A 19,351-nucleotide genomic window follows, 5' to 3' on the forward strand; every position below is an offset into this window, starting at 1 on the left:
ACTGACAGCTTTCAATGCAGAATCAGCTTTCATTGCTAATTTTCTCTTGTTCTTACGTTTTGATTTCTTTGATGACCTTTTCTTCTCTTCATTATCCCCATTTTGCTGTGTTTCGGAGATGATTAGCTCTGCTGAGATTTGCTGGGGGCTAGAGATAACTGTTTCAATCATATCAATGTCATTTATGATGGCAACTGTCTGATCCCCAACAGTTTCTGGTACAGAAACTTCTTCTTGTTCAATGTTTTTTCCAGAAATGTTTTCTTTATTGAGGGTCTCCAGCTCAGAGGCAGCCTTTCTCTTGTTCTTATGTTTAGATTTCTTTATTGGCTTTTTCTCATCATGATGGTCCCCATTTTGTTGGATCTGAGAGACCGTTGCTTCTTTGATTGCCTGCTCAAGTTTAGCAATGACTGTTTCAATCATATGAATCTCATTTTTGAGTATAGCTTTCTGATCCTCAACCGTTCCTGGTATGGAAACTTCTAGTTGTTCACTGTTTTCTCCAGATTCTTTATCAGTGTTGAGGGTCTCCGACTCAGAGGCTGCTTTTATTGCTGACTTTCTCTTGTTCTTACATTTAGGTTGCTTTGATGGCTTTTTCTCATCTTGCTGGTCAAAGTTTTTTTGTGCTGTGGAGACCGATTCTTCTTCAATGATCTGCTGTGGTTTACCAGTCACTGCTTCATTTCTATCAATCTCTATTACAATGGTAGCTGTCTGATCTCCAACTATTTCTGGTATCGAAACTTCTTGTTCCCTTTGTTCTCCAGAAATGTTTTCATTAGTGATAGCTTTCAAATCAGAGGCTGCTCTCATTGCTGACTTTCTCTTGTTCTTACGGTTAGATTTCTTTAATGGCTTTTTCTCATCTTGCTGGTTCCCATTTTGTTGGGTCTCAGAGACCATTTCTTTTTCAGTGATCTGCTGTACTTTAGAGATCACTGTTTCTTCTGTATGAATCTCGTTTTTAATGGTGCCTGTCTGATCCTCAACTGTTTCTGGTATAGAAACTTCTAGTTGTTCATTGTTTTCTCCAGATACTTTATCATTATTGAGGGTCTCCAGCTCAGAGGCTGCTCTCATTGTTGACTTTCTCTTGTTCCTACGGTCAGATTTCTTTGACGGCTTTTTCTCATCTTGATGGTCCCCATTTTGTTGAATTTTAGAGACCGTCTCTTCTTCGATCGCTTCCTGTGGTTTCCCAATTTCATTTGCGTGAATATCATTTGTGCTGGTAGCTGTCTGATCCCCAATTACTTCTGGTACTGAAATGTCTTGTTTCTCACTGTTTGCTCCAGAAACCTTTTCATTACCGAGGGCCTCCTGTTCAGAGGCAGCTTTCATTGGTGACTCTCTCCTGTTCTTACCTGTAAATCTCTTGAATAGCTTGGTCTGCTGATCCTGATTCCCATTCATTTGTATTTCAGACGGCTGTTTTCTTAGCAATAAAAAGAGCTCAGTCTGCGTTGAAATTGTTTGATAATCTGGTTTGAATTGAGATCTGGTTTCCAACACATCCATCTCAGTTTGAGTTGAAATCGTGTGACGGACTGGTTTTAATTGATAGCTGTTTTCTTGTACATCCATCTCCGTTTGTATTGAAGCAGATTGATAACTGACTGCTTTCTGCTTTGGGGTGTCTTGGTAATCGGTCTGAGTTTGAACAGAAACCATTGATTTGTTGCTTTGTTTTCTTTCTGAGAGTCTTTTCCTCATCAGATCTTTCTGCTGTTTAAGTTTAGCGTTTAGTTTCTGATTTATATTGAACATCTCCTCAAGCTGATTCATTAAGTATTTCTGTACTTCTATATATTCCAATTCAGACTCCTTAGATTTGACAAGACACGTACACTTTGCCTGACTTGTGTTTTCAGAAGAGTGGGTCAAATTCTGAATTTCAGGTAAACACTCTAGTTGAAGATTTTCTGCTGTTAGATTATCAAGAACCTCAGTTAAACTCTCTGTTTGGATGTTGTCCTTGGGCTTAACCGTAGATGGATATTTCTCCCCTTTTTGATCGAGCGTCTCCTGCGGTGTGAAGATGGATTCCTTTTTGGTGGCTATCTGTGTTGTAGAAATCACTGTCTTCTTGGAGTAACTTTCCTTTTTCAAGGAAGCTGCTTCATCATGTTCTGGTGCTGGTATTGAAACATTTTGTTTTTCAATATTCTCAGCTAAAAAACTTACATCTATGCGAGGTTCTGACTTGGGGAGCATCTTCCAAAATGTCTTATTTCCGGTGCTGGGCAAAGTTGCCTGATCATTTTGTTTTTCCGGCAGAGGACCATTATTGATGTCATTGTTTTCAGTAAAAAATGTAAGATCTATGCAAGCATCTGACTCTGGGAAAGATTTCCATAACAGTGGAGTCTTCTTGATGCGCTTCGTCTTTGATGTTTGTTTCTTCTCTTTTTGATCCACTTTCTTCTGAGATTTGGAGATGGATTTCTTTTCACTGACCAGCTGTGTTGTAGAAATCACAGGTTCCTCTTCGCAAGTCTCCTTCTTTAAGGAATCTTCCTGATCACCTTCTTTTTTAGGCAGAGAAGTGTCCTGCTTTATAACATTTTCAGCACCAGAGTTAGAGGGCTGTTCCTTCTCTGGAATCTCCTGCAGTACGGGGATCGATTCCTGTTTGGTATCCAGTGAAACATCTTCCATTCCAGTACTTTCAGCTGAAATCTTTAGATCAGCAGGGGCATGTTTCTCTAACCAGATTTGAAATGGTATCATTTTCTTCCTGTTGCGCCTTGTCCTTGGTGGTTGTTCCTTAGACTTAGAGGGCTGTTCCTTCTCTGCTATATCTATTGTCTCCTGCACTCCAGCGGTGGACTCTTCTTCACTGACCAGTGAATTGTTCTGCTTTTCAATATTCTCTGCAGAAATCGCCTGGTCAAGGGGGACGTGTTCCTCCGACCGGGTATTAAATGGTACCTGATTCTTCTCATTGGACTCACTCTCTGGTGTCGGTCTGTCCTCTTTTTGATGCACTGTCTCCTCTGATTTGAAGATGGATTTGTTTTCGCCGACCAGCTGTGTTGTAGAAATCACAGGTTCCTCTTCGCAAATATCCTTCTTTAAGGAATCTTCCTGATCACCTTCTTCTTTAGGCAGAGAAGTGTCCTGCTTTATAACATCTTCAGCGCCAGACTTAGAGGGCTGTTCCTTCTCTGGAATCTCCTGCAGCACGGATTCCTGTTTGGTATCCAGTGAAACATCTTCCATTCCAGTACTTTCAGCTGAAATCTTTAGATCAGCAGGGGCATGTTTCTCTAACCAGATTTGAAATGGTATCATTTTCTTCCTGTTGCGTCTTGTCCTTGGTGGCTGTTCCTTAGACTTAGAGGGCTGTTCCTTCTCTGCTATATCTATTGTCTTCTGCACTCCAGCGGTGGACTCTTCTTCACTGACCAGTGAATTGTTCTGCTTTTCAATATTTCCTGCAGAAATCGCCTGGTCAACGGGGACGTGTTCCTCCGACCGGGTTTTAAATGGTACCTGGTTCTTCTCATTGGACTCACTTTCTGGTGTCGGTCTGTCCTCTTTTTGATCTACTGTCTCCTGTGATTTGAAGATGGATTTCTTTTCACCGACCAGCTGTGTTGTAGAAATCACAGGTTCCTCTTCGCAAGTCTCCTTCTTTAAGGAATCTTCCTGATCACCTTCTTCTTTAGGCAGAGAAGTGTCCTGCTTTATAACATCTTCAGCACCAGACCTAGAGGGCTGTTCCTTCTCTGGAATCTCCTGCAGTACGGGGATTGATTCCTGTTTGGTATCCAGTGAAACATCTTCCATTCCAGTACTTTCAGCTGAAATCTTTAGATCAGCAGGGGCATGTTTCTCTAACCAGATTTGAAATGGTATCATTTTCTTCCTGTTGCGTCTTGTCCTTGGTGGCTGTTCCTTAGACTTAGAGGGCTGTTCCTTCTCTGCTATATCTATTGTCTTCTGCACTCCAGCGGTGGACTCTTCTTCACTGACCTGTGAATTGTTCTGCTTTTCAATACTCTCTGCAGAAATCGCTTGGTCAACGGGGATGTGTTCCTCCGACCGGGTTTTAAATGGTACCTGGTTCTTCTCATTGGACTCACTCTCTGGTGTCGGTCTGTCCTCTTTTTGATCCACTGTCTCCTGTGATTTGGAGATGGATTTGTTTTCGCCGACCAGCTGTGTTGTAGAAATCACAGGTTCCTCTTCGCAAATATCCTTCTTTAAGGAATGTTCCTGATCATCTTCTTCTTTAGGCAGAGAAGTGTCCTGCTTTATAACATTTTCAGCACCAGACTTAGAGGGCTGTTCCTTCTCTGGAATCTCCTGCAGTACGGGGATCGATTCCTGTTTGGTATCCAGTGAAACATCTTCCATTCCAGTACTTTCAGCTGAAATCTTTAGATCAGCAGGGGCATGTTTCTCTAACCAGATTTGAAATGGTATCATTTTAATCTTTTTGCGCCTTATCCTTGGTGGCTGTTCCTTAGACTTAGAGGGCTGTTCCTTCTCTGCTATATCTATTTTCTCCTGCACTCCAGCGGTGGACTCTTCTTCACTGATCAGTGAATTGTTCTGCTTTTCAATATTTCCTGCAGAAATCGCCTGGTCAACGGGGACGTGTTCCTCCGACCAGGTTTTAAATGGTACCTGGTTCTTCTCATTGGACTCACTCTCTGGTGTCGGTCTGTCCCCTTTTTGATCTACTGTCTCCTGTGCTTTGGCGATGGATTCATTTTCGATCACCACTGAAGCGTCCTGCTGTTTGATCTTTTCAGCAGAAGTCTTCAGCTCCTCAGGTGCGTACTGCTCCAACCAGACTGCAAATGACACCTTCTTCTTCTTGTTACGCTTGGGTGGCTTGGGTGGCTCTATTTCCCTTTCAACAATGTTGTTGAATGCAACCTCTTCGACTCTACTTTGGCTGGACTCCATTATAACCTTTGGTTGTTTTAGGTACTAAGCTAAAATCACTTGTCTATAAACTCAGTAAAGATTTCACGTTAAACTTGCTGTCAATCTCCAAAGAAATGTGAACCAAACAAAGCTGAAAATCTTACTGCGGACTGCTAAATAAATTCTCACGAGAAATGTATCAACAACGGCTGCTAAACGGCTGTGATGAAAGTAGATCGATGTGAGGAGTTTATATAATCGCTGGTGATGTCAGAATTCTGCCTTTGGAGTTATATTGTGATGTCACATTGTGATGTCACAGTTTCCTTCGATATTCAAAGTGGGCTTGTCTGATGGATTTTTTATTAACACGGCGGATGCGCGCGCAACGTGACTGCAGAAAGAGTCAGTGGTCTTTTAAACTGTCACTGGTTGCCATAGTTACCCCCCATGTAGCAACCTAGGTTACTACAACTGTTTAAAATTGAGTGATAAAATAAGTTATGCTACCAAATTGACATTAGGAAAAGGAATACTGTATTTTACTGTATTTTCCTGCTTTTTCCTTGGTCCAATAGTCACACTTAGTGGTCAACGTATGCTTTTATTTTGAAGAACGGCATATTTCTTATTCGTGTGTTTTGTGGCATGCTGCACTTCCTGTTTGGGTCTAGCTGGGGGGGGTTTCTGAGAGAAACTGTTGTTTTATTTTGAAGAACTTGGAGGCTTGTACCTATTTGCTTAGTTAAATCCAGGTGGCGACTTTTTTTTTTGGCCAGGCAGTGTATATTAAAGATCAGTATCAACCTTCCAGACCTCTCAGGTCTTCTGGTTCTGGTCTTCTCTGCTTCCCCATAACCAGAACAAGACATGGAGAAGCAGCGTTCAGCTTCTATGCACCAGAAATCAGGAACAAACCTCCAGAAAACTGCAAAACAGCCAAAGCACTGAGCTCCTTTAAATCAAGACTAAAAATCCAGCTGTTCAGAGATGCTTTTGAACCATAGTAAATTAAACATTGACCAACATATTTGATGTGTGTGATTTTGGTGATGGCGCTCATCAAAATATGTCTGTTCAATTGTTGACTTTATTGTGCGTTTGGTTTTCCTCAAGATTTTGCAATTTTCTGTTTTTTTTTTGTTTTTTTTAAAGAACTTTGAACTGCCATGCTGCTGAAATGTGCTACAAACAAAGCCGATTAATTGATTAAATAGGAAACAAAGCTAATCTGACTCTGCTCAGATGACTGCCTGCCTGCTCAATGTCTTTCTGAGAAAACCTCCCAGCAATTCCAGTAGCAGTTGCCATAAAGGTACTGCAAGTGTCAAGCACATAAAAACTCTTTTTCTATGGACATTAAACAAGCAAACAAAGGAAAACTGGGGTTTTAGATCACTAACCATAAGGTTATATTCTAATGTCATGTGGAATGTGGAAAAAAAAAAAAAACGGGTTGGATTACAGTCTGCTGGTAGAATGAACCTGATCACATACAATTATTTGTTTACAGATTTATGTTGTCTTCTTAACAGCTATTTTTTAAAAAAAACAAACAACCTTTAAAATTGGACAAAAGAAACTTGAGTAAATACTGTAGAAAACATTAAACCTAATTACAGTTGTGCCACAACTGCCAACCAGCGTTTTTGATCACGGTCACCGTTGACCCAGTCTTTTTTTGAGTAGTTTCTTGAATTTAGCTGCAAATTATGGTTTTGAATATGAACAGCTTGTTTAAGGTTTTGCCAGTGTCAGATTAAAGTCCAGACTTTGACTAGGACTCTCTAAAACATTCATTATGACCTGCTTGTGTACTTTGCATCATTATCATGTGGTATAACCAGAGTGTGGACAGCATGGCCCTGCGGCCCAGCAGCAATCAGGTTAAAATCTCAGGCAGGGATCTTTTCTGCAAAGAGTTGGCATGTTTAACAGACTGACAGAATCCACGCAATTGGCTGCACTGGGCAAACACTAGTAGTGCCTTGCACAAGGACACAACAACAGACCGACAGAGCAAGGGTTCAACATGGCAACCCACTGGTTAAATAACTCAAGATCATAAACTGATGGTTAGGCCTGTTCCAATGAGCAATAAATCAATTAATTGCATAATACATTAAAAATAGCTCAATATTTCCATTAGTATGGGTTATCATTTTTCTCTATTCTCTTTTTACTTCCACCAGAGACTGTAAAACAAAGGTCTCCAGTCTTTGTGCATTGGTTTCAGTTTTGTTGACAGAGCCTTCATAATTAATTTGGTTTGCTGTTTTGTTTGTTTATTTTGGATATTTCAAATATCTTCCAGTTACAGTGTTAAATTTTCATTAGAATTTAAAGTTTCTTGATTTTTTTGAGAATGTGTTCTTGCTTTGTATACCATTGTATTACTTGAAAATTGGTCCCAAGACAACAATATTATCGTTTATCGTCCTGAACCAGTAGAGTGGCCCCAGACCATTACCTGACTACCAGCACTGTGTTTGATGGGTAGTACGATGTCCTAGATCAGGCATGTCCAAAGTCCGGCCCGGGGGCCAATCACGGCCCGCGGTCAGATTTCATACGGCCCGCAGCTTCGGTCTTATAATGTATTATTTATGGCCCGCCTGCACTGTGAAGCAGAATAAATAAATCATAAAACTGTAATTCCTCCTTTCACCAAATGGTGGCAGCACCACTTTAATACTATCAGTTTCTGCCTCCGCGCAGCAAACCCCTCTCCGCTCATTTCTGCCATGGCCACTCCAAAGAAAACTAGGAAAGTTGACAGTGAGGCCCGCCGCTTTCAAGAGAGATGGGAATTACAATACTTCTTTTCTGAAAATCAAGGCAATTGTGCTTGTCTAATTTGTAATGAGACGGTTGCCTTGTTTAAGGATTTTGACGTAAAGAGACACTACCAGAGTAAACATGCTAACACATACAACAAGCTAACAGGAAGTGACTGCTGAAAAACTGAAGCAGCTCCAAGCTGCACTGGCATCACAACAGCGATTTCTTTGGGCCTGAGTCAAAAGAAAATACCACCAAAGCAAGCTACGATGTTAATGTTAATAGCTAAACATGGCAAACCTTTTACTGAAGATACATTTATCAAAACTGTGTTATGAAAATGGTGGAGAACATTTGCCCTGAGAAGAAGCAAGAATTTGCGAATGTTTGCCTGGCACGTAACAGTGTGGCACGGAGAGTTGAGGGCATGAAACTGAGTGTTTTGAACGGTAACGTCTGTCACTATCAGCAGTGAAAAGCCAAAAGAACATTTATGCACCTGGATTTATGGCACTTATTTTTATTAAACTCTTGAGAAAGATTTGGTTATGAACCTGTAGATGTGATACAAACTATTACTTTCTGAAAGATATTGTAAATGACAAGAGCAAAATTCACTTGTTTTAAGATTTAATAATAACAGACAACTTTGCATTACTTATAACTCCTGTTTAAAATGTTCTTGAGGCAAAGATATTTTTAAACTCATGTAAATTTAAGGTATTTCATACAGTTTGTTCAATGTTATCTGACTCTCCAGATATGAAAGAAAAGCAGAATTTGGGTTTTTAGACTTGTTCTCATCTGCCTGAGTGGTTTATATTTGGTTATTTTGTCATTTGAAAAATAAAGATAATTGTGACAATGAAAATTGTTTTATAACAGTGTGTATTTGCATAACACTTTTGTAGTTAAAAAATGTCCGAACAAACTATTGGACCCCGGGCATCTTGACTTGATCAAATCTGGCCCTCTTTGCAAAAAGTTTGGACACCCCTGTCCTAGATGCTGTGTTAGTTTTACACCAGATGAAATGGCAAAACATCCCGTTTTGTCTCGTCAGTCCACTGATTATTTTCCCAAAAGGTCTTTGTGTTCAAGATTTTTTTTTTTTTGCAAATGTGAGATGGGTCTTTGTGTTCCTTTTGGTGTGCAATGTTTTTTTTGTTGTTGTTTTAGGGTTTTTTTTACCTGGGATTACTCCCACTGAGGTCTTCTTGGCCAAGTCTTTCTCTAATGATTAGATACCGTAACTAACACTGACCTTAACCGAGACAAAGAAAATCACAAACTATAAACTATAAGGGATAAGATTGAGTTGTATAACATAAGTACTTTACTGATATGATACAATCTGCAGCTGCTGCAGGGGGCTGCTGTGTACACAGAGCAGATGCACCGCATGATTTTCCTGTCTGTCTCATTTGATAAATGTTGATTACCAAAAGGTCAAAATGATAACATATTGAGAATGGTGCACAACAACCTTGCTTGTGTTCGAAGTGAACTAAGTGCATTTGAACATCCTGCAAGAGGACAGTGAAAGAGTTTAGCTTTGTGCCTTGGATATTGTTCAATAAATGATGGAAGCCTCGGTCCTATAATCTCATGCTTTAACACACGCATCCCCTGGTCTCAGCAGATACGTTTGCATGATGTGAAAGTAAAAAGTTAATCTATAACAACGGGTTTCTGTTCGCACATTTATTGTGGAACAATGATTTGAAAGGGGTTTTTTTTTGTTTCTTCTCTTTTCTTAATTTTTTTGGGGGGGGATCCAGGCATGATATTCTGTTTTTGAGAATGTTTTTGTCCATTATATTGCCAGAGAGGTTCTACTTCAATGATCTAATATTTCTACAGGCAGGAAGTAATCTTGCCTGGGTGGGGCATGTGAAACTAAATGCAATTTGTTTTTTAAATGTGGTTAATCAAATTTAATTAATTACTTAACCAGGTAGGGAATTATTTTTTTCTGTATGGGCTTTTCCACTTACAAAATGCTAAAAAAATTCATTTGATAAAATGCATTTTGCATTTGCTTCTTTACACAGTAAATACAACATGTTAGATCCTCAAACAAATCAAAATTTGTAAAAGTACTGAGTTTGAAATAAAGGAAATACTTTGCCAAGCAAAATTTTATAATAAATATTAGTGTGAAATCTTTTAGATAAACAGAAAAACAAAAGTTTTGATAGACAGCTACATGATCTGGATCAAATAGTATAAAAAAAGTTGACTGAGAGAGCATGTACCCCATCATTGGCTTATAAGGATATATGATTGCAGCAACTTTCTGTTATTCATCTATCAAATAGACAGAAATATGGTTAATAAGAATCATTTCTAAAGGCTTTTTTTTAAAGAGCTGTAAATATAACTGCATCCATGAGTTAATAAAGCAAATTAGCTTTAACAAAAGGCTAACGACTTTAAGAAAACTATCTTATCAGACAAATAACCTGTTGATCAGGATATGTAAAGCTTTCTAAATGACAAATATTTAAACTGTGCAGTGAAAATGTTGAAGTGTGCAGGGATGGAGGGTGGGAGCAGAGCAGAACCAAGAGGAGAGAAAACGGTAGAGATCTTTGTCTGTAGAGCAGATCAGTAGCATGCAGGTGAAGCAGGATGGAGTAATAGGTGCCCATTTCCAGCTCGCTATTTATCACACTGCCGGCCTTGATATCGGTGAGTTCTACTGATTTACCTATTTTAATGAAGCTTAGGCAGCACTGCTTTTGCAAAAAATATAAAACAATGTCTAGAATATATATTTTATATGTTTTCTACATTATTTAAGTCAGATGGTGGCAAAAGTTGGATATGAAGTTTCTGCATCTTGATAAATTTGATCAAATATATGAAAATTGACACATTTTGCAAATATTATTTGATTTCAGGTTCACAGTAAGACCATTTTACTAATTATTCATAGGCACACTATAAGAAAAATAACATTTTTTAAAGATTATTGGTAAGGTGTAGTAGAAAAATGCTTGTAATCAATTAGAGGCTTTGTAATTATTTGCATTTTTATGAAGCAGCAGCGTTTGACAAGACAAGCAAATTACACTGAGATTTTGGGCTGTGGTTATGTAAAACAGGTTCTACTGTGATCTACTGGAAACTAGAAAGCTGTGGTTTTGTTTTCAGGCAAAATGTCCTGGGGGGAAATAAACCACAAGTTTGGGATGTCATACATTTTAATATGTTGCTGTCCAGCGCTCTTTATTGAAATAATCCCGTCATTAAATCACTGAATAATTCTCCCCACCACTGGTAAAACATACGAGGGAAAGAGTTTGTCACACAACTCTGAGATCATTCTGCTCCGTATCCACTTGCACTCAAACATCTAAGTTTTCCTCATTTAAGCATTAATACTATGAGTTAACACTTCACAGAGGAATTAAATGCTGAATTTTCTTTTAATACGAGTGGGGTTTTTTTTATAATTAATTAATCAAAATAATTGCATTAAAGTCCCAAATAAAGATTGTTGAATGCATTTACACAGCACCTTTAAAAACCTGAAGTGCTTTTACAGTCAAGATGTTTTGTTAATACAATGAAAAGCTCAGCGATCAAATACTTTACTATATATAATAATGATGATGAATTATTTAAAATAAATGAATGCTGCTAAAATACCTTTGAACCTATGAAGTTAGAGAAAATTTAAGTCAGACTGGGGCCATGCAGGAACACGTGATATGTGATTATGTAGGTGAATATTGCAATAGGAATATGACTTCTCAGCTGTGTTAACCTCTTTCTGCTTTGGGTTTATAGATAAACACCAGATAAGTAGTTTATTTAGCTATTGAAAGAAAAATTAAATCCATTATATCCATCTGAAGAACAATGTTTTATTGAAGAAGTGTTTCTGTCTGTTGTTTTGGCAATAAAACAATTCAGTTGTAGTTTCTTAATAATAACCTTACCACCTCTTCACCTTCTAAACTTTATATACTGAATAAAAGTGTCACTAAATAAAATACAGCCTTGCAGCATCTGAATGCAAGGTACCTAAATAAATAAAAATAAGTATTCACTTACTGGCCAAGCAGTTCTTAACCAAATTGTATACAGTAATATCACAATAATGATAAACTTGCACTATATCGTGCATCCTTAGAGTAAACTGTCACTAGCTGTGGTTTAAGTGGTTTTGACAGAATAGAGAAGCTGATCAACTGTGTAAATACCAAAAATGTCTCATAACACAAAGTAAACATTAATAAAAAGTGCTTACAGTCAAAGCCTACCATAACGCTGAAAAATGCTTAACGACATGTTTGCTTAAGTGCCAACATCCAAAATTAAAATGTCGGACCATCGCAATCAAGCATAAACTTTACGAGATATTTAATGTGTAAATAGTGAAACACTGAGAAGTGCTGCGTTCTCAATGTAATGAAATCAAATGTTTACATGTTTTATTAGGAAAAGCTAGCATTAAAACTTCATTGGCTGGATGCATTTGACCATGTCAGTCATAGGAGTATTTAAAGGAGTCACTTAAGCTAAATGACCTTCATAAAAACCCTGTTTTAATTTGTACCATCTTGTGACAGGTATAATATCTCCAGCAGAAGCAACACAGAACGCGCCGCTCTGGACATGCGAGCGATTTAGAAAACGTTTGAGACATGGAGCTGTGGAACGTAACAGATCTGGAGGGAAAACCAAGCTCACCTTTGTTTAACTGTACTGTGGATACAAGCTACCGTTTCACCTTCTATCAGGTGTCCTACAGCGTCATCTTCCTGCTGGGACTGGTCACCAACAGCCTGGCTCTGCACAGACTCTACACGTCCTCTTGCACTATGAACAGCACAGCCGTCTACATGGCCAGCCTGTCCTTCGCCGACATGTTCTTTGTGATCTCTCTACCTATGAGAATCTACTACTACCACCAAAAGGCTCGAGCTTGGTCGAAGACTGAGGACCTGACCAGCTGGACTCCTGGAGCAGCTTTCTGCCAGATCACCTTCATCCTCAAATACATCAGCTTGTACGGCGGGATCTTCTTCCTCGTGTGCATTGCAGTGGACCGATACTTTGCTGTCGTGCACCCTCTGTCGCCGAACCTCCGCAGGCGGCATGTTGCGCAGATTGTGAGCGGGGGGATATGGTGTGTGGTGCTGGGACTCAGCGTGAGTCTGCCGCTGTTGCGTTTGGCAGCTTCTCACCAAAACCGGCCCTGTCTGCTCGACCCGTCCTCCCTGCGCCACAGAACTTTCATTCTGATCTCCCTGAGTTTAGTTTTGGGGTCATTTCTGCTGCCCACTCTGATACTCCTCTACAGCTACTCCAGAGTGCTGAGCGTGCTCCGCAGGTCAAGGCATCGCTGTCGCAGCCAGCGCCGCAATTGTCGGCAGACCCTTAAAATTATTTACTGGGTTTTGGGCGTCTACCTGCTGTGCTTCCTGCCCTATCATGTCAATCTGCTGGGCTATACCTTGACACACATGAAGCTGCTGCCACACTGTGGCCTGGCCAAGCTGACCAAGACTGTGCACCCAATGGTGCTCTCACTGGCCAGCTTTAACTGCTGCCTCAATCCGCTCATCTATTATTTCTCCAGCAGTCTGGTGCACAGGGAGACTTCGGGAGGTGGAGGAAGTAGCATTCAATGCCAAGGAGGATAACTCCAAGGATTACAGCCTATTTGAAACTTTTTAATGCTAAACACTACTGGTTTTTGGTGAGTAAAGTGAACTCAAAGTTGCCTTGTTTCTGTATTAGTGAGGTGTCAGAGGAAACATAAAAGCTTTAGGAAACTGCTTAAAATATTTTGTGTCATCTGTTAATTCAGGATGGTCAGAGGAAGTCAACATTATTTTTTCTATAATGTTAAAGAGCAAGTCTATGGTTCTTTCAGGCTGTGAAACAGAGAGCGAGAGCAAGACTTACAGCAGATATTTTAGCAGTAAAGCTCTGTTGCATTGTTTTCAGCTGTTATTAAACTCTCATTTGTAAATATAGGCAGCTTTAAAAAAAATACACAGGTGGGTTTATAAATACTGAACAACAATTGAGGAAAGAAAGACCAGGAAAGCGATAATAATAAGATAATTCTTAAAACTAAATAAAATAACTACTCTCTGATTAGTGAAGGACTACATTTGAGTAAAGCGATTTATTACATAACAGGGTTTCCCCCAGAAAACTTGCTAAGCGCTGCGGTATGGGAGGTCATTCAGCAGCCTACTATGTATCTGAGTAAAAAAAATGTTTTTAAGTTGACAGGAAATTTGAAAATGCAACTAGTTAATTATGTGTTATTGGAAGACATTATTAGCAATACCTAAACACCAACTATAAAGTCTTCTAAAAGGCAAACATAAAAAAAGCAATTAAACAAATTTTTTGCACTTCAGTTCTTTCATCCTAATCAAAGTGTCTAAAATATTTTTTATTCTTTATGCGTAACCTGTCACTTAGTTTGCTGAAGTTGTTAGCATAAGGACCGGTAAAGACAGGCAATGGCTACAGAGTTTCTGCAGCCCATCAGGCTTATAATGCACTGGTGGAAAAGCCCTGCATTAACAAACTGCACTACATTTCTCAGGTCTCCAGCAGAGGACCAGGCCTCGACGGGATGCTACTTTCAGAACACCTGCAGCTGTCTGGACTCATGATGTCTCAACTGCATTTAATGGCTACAGTATTTTTCTAAAATAATACATTAACTCAAATGCTATATTATAAAATGTTGAATTTGATACTCTGTTAAGGCTACTGTTTTTCTCCTGCTCACTGACGAATAAACACCATCTAATCATATTACCAGCTCGTGTGTTCTGTTGTGGCGAGACTGACCGTCCTCCATGCGATCCTCTCCATGATGAGGTTCTCGCAGGTCTCCAGATGTTTGATGATGTCTTTGCTCAGCGTCGGTTCAGCCTTGATGAAGCTCTCGATCACTTTGTAGAAGTCAAAGGCGGAGAGGTTGAGGACGTTCAGAATCCAGGGGAAGCACAAGTTCGTTCCAGTTTGGTCACTTCCTCCGTTCTTGAAACTACTCTCTGGTCACAGAAATGAGCAGAAGTTAAAGACAAACAATCGTTCATCTCCTGCAATGAAGGGTGTAACTTAAAATATAACATTGAACAAAAAGGTAGTAGGGAACTGAACAAATTAGGAGATTATAGGGAGCACCTTCATATGTTGCCATGACGACCTCCAAAGAACAGGCCAGGAGTGATGTGTGAAACGTGGAGTCATTGAGGAGTTTACTAGAAAGCAGATGACATGATTTGGTTAAATTAAAAGGCAGATAATGAAATACAAAAACATACCAGAAACAGGAAGCACAAATCAGGACTTAAAATCATTTGGTTTGGATTTATTTACTTCTGGCCTCAAGGTTACAGAAATCAACAACATATTCCACATGATCAACTTTCTTATAAGAGTCCAAGCCAGAAAGGAAAAACAGAAAAAGGTACACTTCAGATTCATCAGAATAATTTAGAAAATGGGAAGAAACCCTTAAGACACAAATTAAAATCCATACTTCTATAGATTCTGTAGAAACTTTCCTTTCATTAGCAGATGTGACCACTTCTATAAACCAAGAAACTATGGAAATTTGCTAGCATGGAGAATACAGATGAATATTAACCCAATGTCAGGAAGGTCAGAGAAGCAGTTATTGCCAGACATCGAGGGTTAGAAGTCCATTTTTAAATGAGCTGACCAAAAAATTATTCACGAGAGGAAAGTATTTAAGGTACCAGATAAGAACATCCTGACAAATTCACTACACTGTCAGACAGTACAGCGCTCAGAAAAAATGAAGAAAAAAAACAAAAAGAAAAAAAGCTGCCAAACTTTAAATGCTTAAAGTTATATGTTAAGAATCAAACAGTGAGAAGTTATGGCTCGTTTTCTGTGGTTGCCAGGAGAAATCGTACAAAGTGCAAGACTATGTCCTTTGAACAGATAAGACCAAACTAGAGATGTTTGATTATAAACATGGTGGCGCAGAGGAGAGATTTGGGCTTGTTTTAAGAAAAATTACTGTGTGTGAACCAAAAGATAAGATCGTCAACAGGGCAAAGGTTCAAAACACAGCAGCAACTCTAACGGATGGATTGGTTGATAGACAGACATTTTTAATAATAAAAAATTGAGCAATGACCCAGTCAAAGACCAGAGCTCAAGATTAATAAAATGCTGTGATGAGACCTAGAACGCTCACAATCTTCAAAATGCCGGAAGCCGTTTGTATAGATGAGAGAGATAAAATTACAGCACACTGACGTAGAAGAACACAAAGTATCATAAAAATAACTAGTTTGATTCGCCACAGTTATTACCACAAGCCGTCGAGTCAACCATTTCACTTAGGTTTGCTTTTCCATTTTGACTTTATTGGTTGCGTTGAAATTATTTTCTAATCTAATCAAGACCATTTATAAAGCTGGAGTAGACACAAAACGGGGCCTGAAATTGGCATGTGTTGCTTTCTACATAAAGGTCGTGAACTATATAAAAAAATAAACTTGACGGGAGAAGGTGCGCTCTCTCACACCAACTCTGACCCGCACGTACGCTCGTTGTGGAAACTGAGGAAACCGACGACACACATGGTGAGGTGAGGAATTGAAGCTACACTACATCACAATTCATCTCAAGACATTTAATTTCACAAAATATCAAACTTTAATCGGCTTTGTTGTCAGCATTCAACAGAATAATGTCATTTATGCTTCTGCTGGTGAACCTTAGCTATACAAATTCAAACTATGTGGACCCGATGTACTTATGACGTATATATAGATTTCTGCTTCTGTGAAATTGTGTTTCTATTCTTTTCTGTGTGGTTGCCATTGGTGACCACAAAATAACATTGAACAGCAGGCTCATTTAAAAACACCACAGCCTTCATGAAGTACTTTGCGCTGACCATTTACGGTTGAATGTGGCTGTGTAGAGGACAGAACATGAGGCGGTCAGAAAGTGGTAAGCAAACTTTGAAGTGCAGTTATGATTTATAGAGAGGAAATTTCTTTCTGATGTTCGTTTGAATAGTTTTTTTAAATCTGAATTTTTTTTCTTTTTGGCATAAGTACACTTTTAGCACAGATCCTGCGCAATGTTTTATAAACGGGACCCCAAACTATTTTAATATGTTCCAGATTTGAACAAGGTTATACTTTCTTTTTCCGACTGCACAAGTTATGCATCCATTACTAAGAAATCAGAGTTAAAGGCAACAAGAATACATTTTTTATGTTGCACTGCAAAAAGAACCTTATAAATACCTGAAATTTTGCACAGAGAGACGCTTCTCTTCCTAGAACATAAAAAATAACAAATGATTACAATGAGTTCAGCCATTTTGATACATTTTAACACTGAAAATTTCCAAGCACAAAGAAACAAGTTACTGTACCGATTTCAGCATAGCCTCCATTACTTTGTAGTATAATCTGACGCCAAGGGCAAATCTCTGAAAGACGAAGAGAACTTTTAGCAAGAGATAAGATCAGTCCAGGACAGGATGTGGTGCTTTTAAGCTTCATACCTGCCTGCCATACACAACACAGTGAGGCCCCACTGCTTCGCCAAACTTCTGGCTAAAAGCCTGACCAAGTGTCTCTAAACGTTTCTGCACATCCTGCGTCGGGTCCACAGTGCAATTCTGATCATAGCAACCAAGGACACACAAAAACATCTTAAATTAATCAAACTAGAAGAACTCAAGTTTAATAACAGGTTAATTGTAGTGTAAGAGACTCACTTTGAAATATGTGGTCAGTGTAGTAGAAGGTTGATCCCCGTTGGAGGGAAGATCTCCTCTGAGCATCCGAATAGAAGTCATGGCAGCTCTGAGGAGAAAACAGAATATAATGTGGGAACTGGATTAACCCAGAAGGAAAAATTTAATGATGACTGTCATGACAAGGTTTTTTTTTTAATACATGATTGTTTCCCCTTATTATGGTGAAACTTTATTAACTCCCTAAGGCACTGTTGAGAATAAATAATTCTGTTTTTCTTCCATCTCTTTTAGCTAGTGGCTAAGCTAAAGCTAAAGGAAATGACATGTTAGGAAATGCAAATGAGAGCTAGGGTTAAAGGATATGACACAATAGGGAATGCCCTTTTTAGGGCGCAGCTTAGATAGAGGCCAACAAAAGGAATGGAAAATTTTTGTTTGATGCCATTTTGTCCTGCTAACTCCTAAGGGTAGCATGAGAAAAGGACCAGCTGTATTTTGGTATTAATAAATTGAATTTATGAATTCAACTCACTGACTCTTTTTCAACCTCATACATCAAGAACTTAGCATGGAGAACGGATAAATTCTCCACAGCACCAACCAGGTGAAAGACATCCAACTACTCACTGTGATGGAGACCAGGGGTTCCATCTCTAATAAATAATGACTGATATTATATTGAATTTATTTACAGACCAAATGTGTTTTGCGTCAGTTCTTTATTTCAGTTACATTGTGACATTTAGTTGGACATTCTTTTTGGGCTAGGGAGACTGGCCATCCTTCCTGTTCAGGGAGAATGTGGGGGAAAATGTCAGTTTGTTTCTGATTTAGACTGGTTTAATTTGAGTTTGCTAATTGTTTGAGTGCTTACCGTTCTGGGTGTGTCTCGTCGGCAGGGTGGAGCAGCAAAGGGAGACAAGTGCTCCAGGTGCTGTTAAAAGGCTCCTGGAGCATACCACTTTCAGTGATCAGTTAGGAGGGGTAATACTCTGAGGAGTTATATTAAGTTAAGTTTATTCTTTGATTGATCTTAGTTAGTTCTAATGATTTGCATGCATGTAAATGTGAGATGGTACCATTTATTGTTTTGGTGTTAGGTTTGTGTAAGTAGTGTTTATTGTTTGTTCTTTTTTCATCACCCCTTTACTTGGTATAAGAGGTGAACTTCCCTCTGGTATAAATGCCAGTTTCTCGCTCTCACTGTGAAAATGGGTGTCGGTGTAACTGTGACCTGCAGCTCCAAATACATCTACCTCGACTGCATTTTGTTGCCTTGCCTCCTTCCTGAACGCAGAGCCTCCGCCGGTCAAAGTGACACTCACCTGATCGGAGTCTGAGGAGGGATCATCGGCCCATCTTCCTCTGGCTGGTTCTTCTTTGGAGTTCTCTCCACCTTTGATCTGAACAAAGAATATTACATTTGTTTTTCCTTCTCTCTTTTCGCTAAAGCCAACAGCAGCCACTAAAGGGGAGAATCTTAAGATTTACATCTCGAATTTAGGAGGAAGAACGGTCTCATCCCCGTCGAAAAACAGACGTCCATCGATGTCTCTGCTCTTGAGGTAGAGCTCTTCATACTGTTGGTTGACATCATTCACCTGAGGAGAAGATTACACCACAAGCAGACATGATGTTTGTGAAAGGAGCTTTTATGGAGAAAGACAAAATCCAAAAGCAGACTTGGGCATTCACATTTATTAAACCTAGCAAAAATACTGTAAATAATTTGAAAGCTTGATCCTTAACCTGTTCTTGTTGCTCAGAGTGAACAAGAAAAATAATCATTCTTGCATTTTTATAATGATTGATTTCTGTATAGGTTAATGAACCTGTTTGGACAGAGTTCTTTCAGCAGGACTATTTTGGTCAATGTAGTAAAAAAATAAATTAACAGAGTTGGAGTCACAATGGAAAAGCCCAGCCTAAAGTTGTCTC

The 19,351-nt window shown here is 39.1% G+C and overlaps 1 protein-coding gene across 1 annotated transcript in view; it reads right to left on the reverse strand.

Annotated features, from left to right (window-relative positions):
* rb1 (retinoblastoma 1) overlaps positions 1 to 19,351 on the reverse strand; it is a 33,918-nt gene that overhangs the window by 10,265 nt on the left and 4,302 nt on the right. Inside the window, exons 10-17 of the mRNA XM_032576483.1 lie at positions 18,905 to 19,014; positions 18,739 to 18,816; positions 17,432 to 17,519; positions 17,216 to 17,332; positions 17,084 to 17,140; positions 16,953 to 16,984; positions 14,842 to 14,918; positions 14,503 to 14,708 (exon numbers count right to left, since the gene is read on the reverse strand). Coding sequence (XP_032432374.1) covers positions 14,503 to 14,708; positions 14,842 to 14,918; positions 16,953 to 16,984; positions 17,084 to 17,140; positions 17,216 to 17,332; positions 17,432 to 17,519; positions 18,739 to 18,816; positions 18,905 to 19,014 — 765 coding nt within the window. The remainder of the gene's footprint in view (positions 1 to 14,502; positions 14,709 to 14,841; positions 14,919 to 16,952; positions 16,985 to 17,083; positions 17,141 to 17,215; positions 17,333 to 17,431; positions 17,520 to 18,738; positions 18,817 to 18,904; positions 19,015 to 19,351) is intronic.

The sequence above is a fragment of the Xiphophorus hellerii genome, chromosome 11, assembly GCF_003331165.1.
Source record: "Xiphophorus hellerii strain 12219 chromosome 11, Xiphophorus_hellerii-4.1, whole genome shotgun sequence".
Lineage (NCBI taxonomy): Eukaryota > Metazoa > Chordata > Actinopteri > Cyprinodontiformes > Poeciliidae > Xiphophorus > Xiphophorus hellerii.